This window comes from Aquarana catesbeiana, linkage group LG04, assembly GCF_042186555.1.
Source record: "Aquarana catesbeiana isolate 2022-GZ linkage group LG04, ASM4218655v1, whole genome shotgun sequence".
Lineage (NCBI taxonomy): Eukaryota > Metazoa > Chordata > Amphibia > Anura > Ranidae > Aquarana > Aquarana catesbeiana.
This window is the reverse complement of record NC_133327.1, coordinates 296,643,184-296,656,846: the sequence shown is the minus strand read 5'-3', so window position 1 is coordinate 296,656,846 and position 13,663 is coordinate 296,643,184. Positions and strand designations below refer to the sequence as shown.

The 13,663-nt window shown below is 42.6% G+C and overlaps 1 protein-coding gene across 1 annotated transcript in view; it reads right to left on the bottom strand.

Moving 5' to 3' along the window:
- LOC141140011 (isoaspartyl peptidase/L-asparaginase-like) overlaps positions 1-11,547 on the bottom strand; it is a 185,396-nt gene extending 173,849 nt beyond the window's left edge. Inside the window, exon 1 of the mRNA XM_073626720.1 lies at positions 11,320-11,547. Within this exon, the coding sequence (XP_073482821.1) occupies positions 11,320-11,395 (76 nt within the window). The 5' untranslated portion in view covers positions 11,396-11,547. The remainder of the gene's footprint in view (positions 1-11,319) is intronic.
- Positions 11,548-13,663: the final 2,116 nt, after the last annotated feature.

Here is a 13,663-nt window from a genome sequence, read left to right as displayed (position 1 = left end):
CTCAGCATTCAGACTTTATAAAGAATGCAATAAGAAATGTAAGGGTGCAATTAGGACGGCTAAGATAGAACATGAAAGACACATAGCGGAGGAGAGCAAAAAAAATCCCAAGAAATTCTTTAAGTATGTAAACAGTAAAAAAGGGAGGACAGACCATATTGGCCCCATAAAGAATGAAGAAGGACATCTGGTTACAAAGGATGGGGAGATGGCAAAGGTATTGAATTTATTCTTCTCCCCAGTATTCACAAGTGAATCGGGGGGCTTCAGTAACCAAAACTGCAGTGTTTATCCTCATGACACAACACAGGAAGCACCTCCATGGTTAACAGAGGACGGAATTAAAATTAGACTTGAGAAACTTAACATTAATAAATCACCGGGACCAGATGGCTTGCATCCGAGGGTACTTAGGGAACTCAGTCAGGTGATTGCCAGACCGTTGTTCCTAATTTTTGCAGACAGTCTATTGACTGGAATGGTACCAGCTGATTGGAGAAAAGCCAATGTAGCACCAATATTTAAAAAGGGCCCAAAAAACATCCCTGGGAATTACAGACCAGTTAGCCTAACATCAATAGTATGTAAACTCTTGGAGGGGATGATAAGGGACTATATACAAGATTTTAGTAATAAGAATGATATCATTAGCAGTAATCAGCATGGATTCATGAAGAATAGTTCTTGCCAAACCAATCTATTAACCTTCTATGAGGAGGTGAGTTGCCATCTAGATAAAGGAAGGCCCGTAGACGTGGTGTATCTGGATTTTGCAAAAGCATTTGACACAGTTCCCCATAAACGTTTACTGTACAAAATAAGGTCCGTTGGCATGGACCATAGGGTGAGTACATGGATTGAAAACTGGCTACAAGGGCGTGTTCAGAGGGTGGTGATAAATGGGGAGTACTCAGAATGGTCAGGGGTGGGTAGTGGGGTTCCCCAGGGTTCTGTGCTGGGACCAATCCTATTTAATTTGTTTATAAACGACCTGGAGGATGGGATAAACAGTTCAATCTCTGTATTTGCAGATGATACTAAGCTAAGCAGGGCAATAACTTCTCCGCAGGATGTGGAAACCTTGCAAAAAGACCTGAACAAATTAATAGGGTGGGCGACTACATGGCAAATGAGGTTCAATGTAGAAAAATGTAAAATAATGCATTTGGGTGGCAAAAATATGAATGCAATCTATACACTGGGGGGAGAACCTCTGGGGGAATCTAGGATGGAAAAGGACCTGGGGGTCCTAGTAGATGATAGGCTCAGCAATGGCATGCAATGCCAAGCTGCTGCTAATAAAGCAAACAGAATATTGGCATGCATTAAAAAAGGGGGATCAACTCCAGAGATAAAACGATAATTCTCCCGCTCTACAAGACTCTGGTCCGGCCGCACCTGGAGTATGCTGTCCAGTTCTGGGCACCAGTCCTCAGGAGGGATGTACTGGAAATGGAGCGAATACAAAGAAGGGCAACAAAGCTAATAAAGGGTCTGGAGGATCTTAGTTATGAGGAAAGGTTGCGAGCACTGAACTTATTCTCTCTGGAGAAGAGACGCTTGAGAGGGGATATGATTTCAATTTACAAATACTGTACTGGTGACCCCACAATAGGGATAAAACTTTTTCGCAGAAGAGAGTTTAATAAGACTCGTGGCCACTCATTACAATTAGAAGAAAAGAGGTTTAACCTTAAACTACGTAGAGGGTTCTTTACTGTAAGAGCGGCAAGGATGTGGAATTCCCTTCCACAGGCGGTGGTCTCAGCGGGGAGCATTGATAGCTTCAAGAAACTATTAGATAATCACCTGAATGACCGCAACATACAGGGATATGTAATGAAATACTGACACATAATCACACACATAGGTTGGACTTGATGGACTTGTGTCTTTTTTCAACCTCACCTACTATGTAACTATGTAACTATGTAACTATGACTCTTCAATCGATCATGACGGCAGATATATTTTTATCAAGGGCACATACGCAGCCAAACCAATCACACTAGCAAATATTTACTGCCCGAATGAACACCAAGTAATCTTAGGTGGAGTCTTCAATCTTCCACTAAACCCGATACTGGACTCCTCTACAGGTACTTCCACACTCCCATACCGTGCACTATGACAGATCAAAATAAAATTACAGAACCTGACTCTCCATGACACATGGCGCACCACATTCCCGACAGACAAAGATTATACCTTCTTTTTTTCCCCCACATCAGAAGTATTCCAGAATAGACTACATATTCCTTTCTCAGACAGACCTATCTCTTCTCTCACAAGCCACAATAGAGCCAATGTTCCTGTCCGACCCTCACCCCATCACGATGACCCTTACATTTCCGGACTCTAAAAGAATATCTAAAGCCTGGAGGTTGAATCCATCCCTCCTAAAAGACCCAGAAACGCAACGGCAAATAAACTCCTGAATCCGTCTATACTTTCAGGAAAACTCTACCCCAGACATCTAACCCATTACACTTTGGGAAGCACATAAATGTGTTATAAGGGGGAAACTTATTTTCTTAGTGATGACTAGGGATGAGCCGAACACCCCCCTGTTCGGTTCGCACCAGAACATGCGAACAGGAAAAAAGTTTGTTCGAACACGCGAACACCGTTAAAGTCTATGGGACACGAACATGAATAATCAAAAGTGCTAATTTTAAAGGCTAATATGCAAGTTATTGTCATAAAAAGTGTTTGGGGACCTGGGTCCTGCCCCAGGGGACATGGATCAATGCAAAAAAAAGTTTTAAAAACGGCCGTTTTTTCAGGAGCAGTGATTTTAATAATGCTTAAAGTCAAACAATAAAAGTGTAATATCCCTTTAAATTTCGTATCTGGGGGTGTCTATAGTATGCCTGTAAAGGGGCGCATGTTTCCTGTGTTTAGAACAGTCTGACAGCAAAATGACATTTTGAAGGAAAAAACTCATTTAAAACTACCCGCGGCTATTGCATTGCCGACAATACACATAGAAGTTCATTGATAAAAACGGCATGGGAATTCCCCAAAGGGGAACCCCGAACCAAAATTAAAAAAAAAAATGACGTGGGAGTCCCCCTAAATTCCATACCAGGCCCTTCAGGTCTGGTATGGATAATAAGGGGAACCCCGGCCAAAATTTAAAAAAAAAAATGACGTGGGGTTCCCCCTAAATTCCATACCAGACCCTTCAGGTCTGGTATGGATTTTAAGGGGAACCCCGCGCCAAAAAAAAAAAAAAACGGCGTGGGGTCCCCCCAAAAATCCATACCAGACCCTTATCCGAGCACGCAACCTGGCAGGCCGCAGGAAAAGAGGGGGGGACGAGAGTGCGGCCCCCCCCCCTCCTGAACCGTACCAGGCCACATGCCCTCAACATTGGGAGGGTGCTTTGGGGTAGCCCCCCAAAACACCTTGTCCCCATGTTGATGAGGACAAGGGCCTCATCCCCACAACCCTGGCCGGTGGTTGTGGGGGTCTGCGGGCGGGGGGCTTATCGGAATCTGGAAGCCCCCTTTAACAAGGGGACCACCAGATCCCGGCCCCCCCCCTGTGTGAAATAGTAAGGGGGTACCCCTACCATTTCACTAAAAAACTGTCAAAAATGTTAAAAATGACAAGAGACAGTTTTTGACAATTCCTTTATTTAAATACTTCTTCTTTCTTCTATCTTCCTTCATCTTCTGGTTCTTCTGGTTCTTCTGGCTCTTCTGGTTCTTCCTCCGGCGTTCTCGTCCAGCATCTCCTCCGCGGCGTCTTCTATCTTCTTCTCCTCGGGCCGCTCCGCACCCATGGCATGGGGGGGAGGCTCCCGCTCTTCTCTTCTTCTTCTTCTCTTCTTCTCTTCTTCTTTTCTTCATTTTCTTCTCCGGGCCGCTCCGCATCCATGCTGGCATGAAGGGAGGCTCCCGCTGTGTGACGGCGCTCCTCGTCTGACAGTTCTTAAATAACGGGGGGCGGGGCCACCCGGTGACCCCGCCCCCCTCTGACGCACGGGACATGACGGGACTTCCCTGTGGCATTCCCCGTGACGTCACAGGGAAGTCCCGTCAAGTCACCGTGCGTCAGAGGGGGGCGGGGTCACCGGGTGGCCCCGCCCCCCGTTATTTAAGAACTGTCAGACGAGGAGCGCCGACACACAGCGGGAGCCTCCCGCCATGCTAGCATGTGTGAGGAGCGGCCCGGAGAAGAAAATGAAGAAGAGAAGAAAAGAAGAAGAAAAGAAGATGAAGAAGAAGAGAAGAGCGGGAGCCTCCCCCCATGCCATGGGTGCGGAGCAGCCCGAGGAGAAGAAGATAGAAGACGCCGCGGAGGAGATGCTGGATGAGAACGCCGGAGGAAGAACCAGAAGAGCCAGAAGAACCAGAAGAACCAGAAGATGAAGGAAGATAGAAGAAAGAAGAAGTATTTAAATAAAGGAATTGTCAAAAACTGTCTCTTGTCATTTTTAACATTTTTGACAGTTTTTTAGTGAAATGGTAGGGGTACAAGTACCCCCTTACCATTTCACACAGGGGGGGGCCGGGATCTGGGGGTCCCCTTGTTAAAGGGGGCTTCCAGATTCTGATAAGCCCCCCGCCCGCAGACCCCCACAACCACCGGCCAGGGTTGTGGGGATGAGGCCCTTGTCCTCATCAACATGGGGACAAGGTGTTTTGGGGGGCTACCCCAAAGCACCCTCCCAATGTTGAGGGCATGTGGCCTGGTACGGTTCAGGAGGGGGGGGCCGCACTCTCGTCCCCCCCTCTTTTCCTGCGGCCTGCCAGGTTGCATGCTCGGATAAGGGTCTGGTATGGATTTTTGGGGGGACCCCACGCCGTTTTTTTTTTTTTTTTTTGGCGCGGGGTTCCCCTTAAAATCCATACCAGACCTGAAGGGTCTGGTATGGAATTTAGGGGGAACCCCACGTCATTTTTTTTTTAAAATTTTGGCCGGGGTTCCCCTTAATATCCATACCAGACCTGAAGGGCCTGGTATGGAATTTAGGGGGACTCCCACGTCATTTTTTTTTTTAAATTTTGGTTCGGGGTTCCCCTTTGGGGAATTCCCATGCCGTTTTTATCAATGAACTTCTATGTGTATTGTCGGCAATGCAATAGCCGCGGGTAGTTTTAAATGAGTTTTTTCCTTCAAAATGTCATTTTGCTGTCAGACTGTTCTAAACACAGGAAACATGCGCCCCTTTACAGGCATACTATAGACACCCCCCAGGTACGAAATTTAAAGGGATATTACACTTTTATTGTTTGACTTTAAGCATTATTAAAATCACTGCTCCTGAAAAAATGGCCGTTTTTAAAACTTTTTTTTGCATTGATCCATGTCCCCTGGGGCAGGACCCAGGTCCCCAAACACTTTTTATGACAATAACTTGCATATTAGCCCTTAAAATTAGTACTTTTGATTTCTCCCATAGACTTTTAAAGGGTGTTCCGCGGCATTCGAATTTGCCGCGAACACCCCAAATTGTTCGCTGTTCGGCGAACTTGCGAACAGCCAATGTTCGAGTCGAACATGAGTTCGACTCGAACTCGAAGCTCATCCCTAGTGATGACCGCTTAAGAAAGACACCAGGAACAGATTACACCGCTTATTAACACAATTAACAGACTTGAAGCAGCCCACAAACAATCAACCTCACAACACACACTGCAGGACCTTTTACACGCTCGTTCCTCTTTGATGGACGAGCCAGGAAAACGCACCAGACGTCAATACATTCTCCAGTAAAAAGTGTTCTACGAAAAGTCCGCACGATACAGGCAGCTAAAACCTCATCCGTAATTCACCATCTCCGAGATAGTCAAGGCACACTCCTTTCTAAAAACGAAGATATAGCCACACACTTTGAAAACTTTTATTCTAAACTCTACAACTTACCGCAAAACATCACAGGGTCCTCTGATATACCTAACTGACCGTCCAAAATGAGAGATTTTTTTAGCCCAATACTGCCCCAATCCAATCACCCCGCAACAAGCTGAGACCCTGGAACAACCACTAACCATTGAGGAACTACACCTAGCAAAATAAATAATGAAAATGGGTAAAAGCCCAGGCCCTGACGGTCTCCCACTAATCTATTACAAAAGCTTCTCCGATATACTTTCTCCCAAGATGCTGACAGTGTTTAACTCCCTATCGAACCCACTTACCCCGGAGGCAACATGCTAGAAGCCCACATAGCAGTCATTCCTAAAGAGGGCAAGGACCCCTCACGAGTGTCTTATTACAGGCCCATTTCTTTACTCAATGTGGATATCAAACTTTCCGCAAAGATGAAAGCAAACAGACTTTTACCCCTCATCCCTGGCCTCATTTCACCTGACCAAGTAGGCTTTATCTCGGGTAGGGAGGCCAGGAACAATACCATATGCACTCTAAATATTCACCACTGGCTTACCTCGGCGGAAACCAAGGGATTCCTTCTATCACTTGATGCGGAGAAGGTGTTTGATAGGGTGGCCTGGGATTACATGAGGGGATATACTAAAGGGCATTGCCTTCTTCCCCGCATGTTCGCACACATCAATGCTCTATATACTAACCCCTCAGGAAGGGTAAAAGTCAATGGCCTCCTGTCAAACGCCTTCCCTATAAGCAAGGGCACTCGTCAGGGTTGCCCGCTATCCCCCCTGACATTTGTCCTGACACCTTTTAAATAGATTATGTGCTAATACAGACATCCAAGGAATCACTATTAACCATAAAGAATTTAAAGTAGCCGCGTTTGCAGATGATATCTTGTTATCATTGTAGTCACCTCGAACATCCTTGCCTAACCTTCTAAGTGATATCAAACACTTCGGTGTCTTGTCAAATCTTAAAATCAACTACTCCAAATCCCATGCCCTAAACATTTCTTTACCGTCGCAAGAAGTACTCCACTGCCAAAACTCCTTCCCTTTTCAATAGAAGAGAGAAGCCATTACCTATCTTGGCATCCAAATCACCAGATGAATAACAGACCTCTACAAGCATAATTTCTTGATGGCCCTATCAAAAACTCAATCAGACTTTGGGCCAACCTTAATGTTTCATGGTTTGGGCGTTCGGCCCTAATAAAAATGATAGTCCTCCCACGCCTTCTATACCTTATGCAGACAATCCCAATACTCCCCTCCTTCTTCTCATCATACAAAAAGGCCTGTACAACCTTCATCTGGAAAAACAACACCCCCACGCATTAAATGCACTCGCCTGATGTGTCCCAAGAGTAATGGTGGAATCGCCCTACCTGACCTCCACAAATACTATCTGGCCTGCCACCTAACCAGAGTGGTGCACTGGAAAGCCCATTAATTGGGGAAGACCTGGATCACATTGGAAAATTCTTTCCTGCAATATCCAATACATATTCTTCCCTGGCTATCACCAAAACATTGGTCCCAATCCATCAAGACACACCCGCTTATTAATCCTTCATTGCTAGCTTTTAGGAAAGCAATTGCCTCTTGCCACATATCCTCACAACCAGGCCCACTGACCTCCCTGAGAGGGAATCCGGATTTCCCCTCCCGGGAGAGTCGACTACATTCCTATTACAGGAATGGCCACATGACAAGTTCTAACACACCACTTCTTTGTCAATAGCGCACACAAAGTATTTTCCCTTCTAGACTTACAGACAACTGAGACATTTTTTTACCTCTAAGGACCCGAATAACATATGGTCAAGACAACTCACACCATTTGAGATCCTTCACTCCAAGAATGCACCACAAAGACAACTAGGTGTCCTTTTATGAAAGTGCGGTAAAATTCCGCTTTTCAGTTCTCAGGCATTCTCAGAGGAGATCGCTCTCCTCTGAGTGCCTGTTTATGAAAGTGTGTAGATCGCTTCTCATGTTGAGTTGAGGATCGATCTACAAACGCCGGGAACTCCTGAGAATGGCTCCTCTCACTATAATCTTGTGTGATGTAGCGGGATTACAGTATGAGGAACCATAAAATACAAAAGTTTAACACAAATCAGCACACATTATTCCCCAACATATTAATAAAATAATAAAGATAAATTCCCCCTACACAATATACATTAACCTAATTATAAAAAAAACATTGTTTTTATCAATATTTAAAGATCATACATGTCCCTAGTTAAATGTGAATGGTGTATAGTAAATGAATGTAATGCACATATGTAATGCAGCTATACACCATTCATATAAATGCAAAATACATTTATAATCATTAAAAAATAATTTTAATAAAGTATACAAGTATAAATATTTATTAATACATTAAAATAAAACATATTTCATTATAGATAAACTTAAAAATTGATAAACTGGTGCGATGCGAGAACACTGCGAATCCACTGCGGGTTCCCGCATCGCACCGACTCGCATGTCAGTTCACACTGCCATATGCGAATTGCTGGGGAGTGTCAATACATTGTTAACTACACCCCCAGATCAGCTTGCATATCGCACTGCGAACTGACAGTTCGGACATGAATCGGATCGCATATGTGTGAACACACATGCGATACGATTCTGGTCCGAACAGAAAAAAGGGTCCTGTGCGTGTTTGCACCGAATGCGGTGCGATATCAGCCATACTATCTGTACAGCTGATATCGCACCGCACAGACATCGCATGTAATGTGAATGGCAGTGTGCTGCGAATAACATGCGACGCCTGTGCGATGTCCGGCATCGCACAAGTGTGAACTGGGCCTAAAAGTTAACAACACCCCCAAATCAGTTCGCATATCGCAGTGCGATCTGCAAACTCGGACAGTAATCGAATCGCATGGGTGTGAACACCCATGCGATCCGATTCCTCTGTGGACCAAAAAAAGGGTCCTGTAAGAATATGGTGCGAGGGCAATGCAAATTTAGCAATACTATCTGTATGGCTGAAATCGTATCGCAACAGAGATCGGATGTGATTTTGCACTGCGGTGCGAATCACATCCGATCTCGGACACCGCAGCAGTGGGAACTGGCCCTAAATCATATTGCATTTGCACCAAAATGGTACAGGACCCTTTATTTGGTCCGCACTGGAATCGGATCGCATGGGTGTGAACACCCATGCGATCCGATTCCTGCACCATTACATAGTTCGCACTGCGATCTGTGAAATGATCTGGGGGTGTCATTAACTTTACATTGACACCCGCAGTGGTCCGAAGATGTCAATGTAGGTGCGATGTGAAAACCCGCACAGGAATCACGCTGGTTCACGCATCGCACAAGTGTGAACCCAGCCAGAGACATGAACATCTAAAAAAATATATATATATGTATCTTTATATAGCTATATATATATATATAGATATATATATATATATATCTATATATATCTATATATAGATGTATATATATATATATATATATATATATATATATATATATGCATGTATATATATATATATATATATATATATATATATATGTATATATATAAATATATACATATATATGTATATATGTATATATATGTATATATATATATATATATATATATATATATATATATATATATATATATATACACTATAAATTCCTATCCTGCTGGTTTTGGGGTGTGTAATGGTGGGGAAGGTGTGCTCTGACTGTTTGGTGAAAGAAAGAAGTCATAAGACTTCTTGCTTTCTCCAGAATATCAGCCAGTTTCAGGCTTCTCACTCTGATTCTCCACTTCTGAAATGGTGAATCAGAAAGTGAGAATTCTGCCACAGATCGCCAGTGAGGTGCTGAGATCGCACCTTCATAAACTGGCCGTTTCTGTGAAGTCAGTTACAAATTCTCACTGTGCTGAGATAATCAGCGGAGAACATGTTCTCCGCTGATTATCTGTTTCATAAACTGGTAATGAGCTGAGATCAGCGGTGAGACTCGGGATCGCCGCTGATCTCAGTTTCATAAAAGGACACCCTAATATCTCTGATTTATTTTCTCCTCCAAGACGAAGCCCACCCCACACAAATAGACTCCTCAAGGCTATCATGGGGCAAGGACCTACAATTAACTTTCACTGATGATGAATGGGAAACCATATACGCACATGCCCACAAAGGATCATTGAACATAGCAATTCTGGAAAATGGCTACTAAAAAATGACAAAATGGTACAGAACCCCATCCCCCTTACACAAATTCTCACCCTCAATTCCAAACACTTGCTGGAGATGCAGTAGAGAAGAAGGATCTATGATCCACATATGGTGGGAGTGCTCTGCGCTTCAACCATTCTGGAAGGAGGTACACTCCATAATAACATGAGTCACCACTTACACCCTGGACTACAACCCTGCTCAATATCTCCTCCATCATACAACCCTGCCTAAACAACTCTATCCTAAATCATTGGCCATGCACATGGTTAATGCGGCTAGACTCTGCATTCCTGTTCATTGGCGTTCAACTAACACTCTGACCATCAGTGAATGATTAATGAGGGTTGCAAAGATTGAGGAGATGGAAGAATTGATCTACACCTCACAAGATCGCATACAGAAATTTTCCAATACTTTCACCCGACCTGCACACAACTGATTTTGTCATAGCTTGACCGAGACTAGGGGATCGGAGATGAGGAGCGGTCTCCTACCTCCCTCCCCGCCCCCTTCCCTTCTTTTTCTACCCCCCCTTCTCCCCCATGCTGCCCCCCCCGCCCTCCCTTATCTCCCTAATCTCCCCCCTCTTACTCAGTTCTCTCTATCTACTTACCCCACACTTTTTTTATGCCGCCACATCGAAATAACTGGCATATTGCGTCATTTTCCCACCAGAGACGCACAAATCTTACTATACCCTACATACAAGTTTAATACTCTATTCAATTCCATGGACGGACCTGTTGATATTGGTCCCCATGGATAACAACCAATTATGATAAGACTTGTCTCTACTAGGATGTCTCTCCTTAGGACGTACAACTGCTGGTCATTTCATATAATGTTTATTTTCTTCAAGAGTTACTCATGCTCAATTAATCTCGCAGTTCCTTTCTCCATGACTTGTACTGCAACAACATTTTCTGTCTTGCCAATATATAATATTGTCATGGGTGCTCCTGTCAAATATCTGTTTAATGTGTTCTACATGCAACTTTATCCTCTTTTAATAAAAACTTTTTTGTGGAAAAAAAAAAGCCGAAGCTGCTGTCAAATGGAGGAGAAAAAAAACACATACATATACAGTACACATACTGTATACATATACACACTTACACACACATTAATCCAATACTACATTTACATACTCTGAATGAACAGAAGTACCCTGATGGAATACAGCAGCTAGCAGAACAACTTCAAATTTGCTGACAACATGAACTTTAGTAACACAATTGCCTAAGTGCACATACCTATTGTATGTTCCACACATGCCTCTGTATTCTGTGTCTGTAGGGATGGAGCTTCAAGTGTTTTTAGGGCCAGCATATAATTAGGTAGCTAGATATTCCCGAAGGGAATCCAGAATGGCATTCCGGGAATGCCTGGAACGCACGCCAGTTAAAAAAATCAGGAAGATCAGGCTGGAAATGCATTCCAAGCCTCACTTCCAGTTGGCTATGACATTACTTCAGGTCTGGTGATGTCTTCCATGTTGTGGTGGTTGAATACTAGAGGCAGAGGGAGGACAAGGATTGCCATAGTACTGATTAAGCTATATCTATATACAACTCAGAAATCTAGCATAGATGTGCAAGAAAAGAAAAATAGAAATAAAAATCGGACAGCCTCCTAACAGTAATAGTTGTTGCAGGGTCCCACAGTGCTACCTGTGCTAAATTAAAACAATTCAGATATATAGCAATGTAGACCTAGCTGCCCAGAATCTCTGAATCAACCTAAACAATGTACGATATAACTGCATAGTGTATTCTATGGTGTATGATGTATGGTGTATGATGCATAGAGTAGTAGAATTATGATATATTATGATATATTATGAAAATAATAATAATCATAATAAAAAATAAAATAAAAAATATACATTTAAATGCACATATAAAAAGGGAGGGAGAATGCTGGGGGGTCATGGCTCTCATGTCGTGCTTATATAGAGCTTTCGGCAATACTCATACAGTAGAAGTAATCCATGGGAACGGTATCATAAATAAATATCAGATTCAAGTATACTAAGCCAGTACTATAAGCCACAGCTCCTAATGTACCTATCAAAATAGGTTGGTAAACTATCAATGATAAAAATGAAATAACCAATACAAATAGTTGCAGAATGCAACATGAAAGGGTTAAAAAAATGCATTTGAAATGCATGCAAAATGTATAAAAATGCATTAAAATGCAATTGTATGCATATGACTATCTATGAAAGGACAAATATACAAACGCCTGTGTTATTAATGACATTCACCGTGGCAATGATCAAATAAAACTAAACAAGGTTGCGCTACCCTGCGCACCAAATGCCACTTGTCTAAAACTTTTATTGTAAATCATAAAAGGTAAGTGTATGATCATTCTTTCCCCCCTCCCCTCCATTTTTCTTTTTTGTGTGGTGAGATATGCCTTGTGTCAATGCAGTCTTGATTAAGAGAGAAGTTTTTTTGTGGATATGGTGATATATGGGGGTCATCCATCAGTGGTTATTTGTGTCCAGGTGGATGAGTGTACCTGTATCGCTTATCTGAGAGACAGACCTCACCTTACAGGTATATCGATGGTCATACACATACCTTTTACGATTTACAATAAAAGTTTTAGACAAATAGCATGTGGTGCGTAGGACAGCGCACCCTCATCTAGTTTTATTTTCTATGAAAGTGCATGCATTTTTAAACATATGAAGAGAGAATGAACTCTCAAGGGTAAAAACCATTTAAAAAATAATAAGATGCACAAAAATACTTGTAAAATGTAAAGACAGTATAAGATATTGCACCCATATCAAAAATGATTTTTTTAAACAGAAATAGTAAATGTTATCACAACTTTTTTAATGATGCTTGCAGTGGACAGCTATCATATTCTTTTATTTTAATGTTTCTCACACTTTTTTGCAAAATCAATATTTTGAAAGGTTTGTTTTAACAAATCTTGAAGATATTTACAGCTTGACCTTTATAAACCAGTCTTTCAACTACAAAACACACATATATGAAAAATATGAATTTGATTAACCCCTTCCCACTCAGCATATTGCTAAGTAAAAGCTTTACTTACTAGTAGGACGTTAACTAAGGACCACTACTTGGTCCACTTCATGTGCTTCCTTTTAAAGACAGCATTTAATAAAGAAGTATACACCTTGTTTATTAGGTTGCATATGTGTTCTAACTGTGGGGGTATAGGATTGACTAGGAGAGGACACATATCATTTTTCCTACTTAGTAAGAAAAACAATATGGCTCCTATTCCCTGACAGCACAGGGGCCACCAGAGGTCAGCGGTGTGTGCTCGCCCTCTGGTGGCCCCTTAAGGAATGGAGTACCCATACGGGATTTCGCCCAGGGGAGCCATTCTGCCACAGTATATCTGCGTGAGCCGGTCGGGAATACCTGTTAGGATGGGAATGCCTAGATTTCCTAGCCTAGCTTGTGGATCTTTGGGCATCAAGTAGAGGTCCCTAAGTTCTGGATAATCCAGAATCGCACTAATATGTTCTAAATGTAGATGGGTTGGTAGTGTTTTAATGAGACCTTGTAATTGTTGAATAAAATGTTAGGTTGGATCATAATCTGT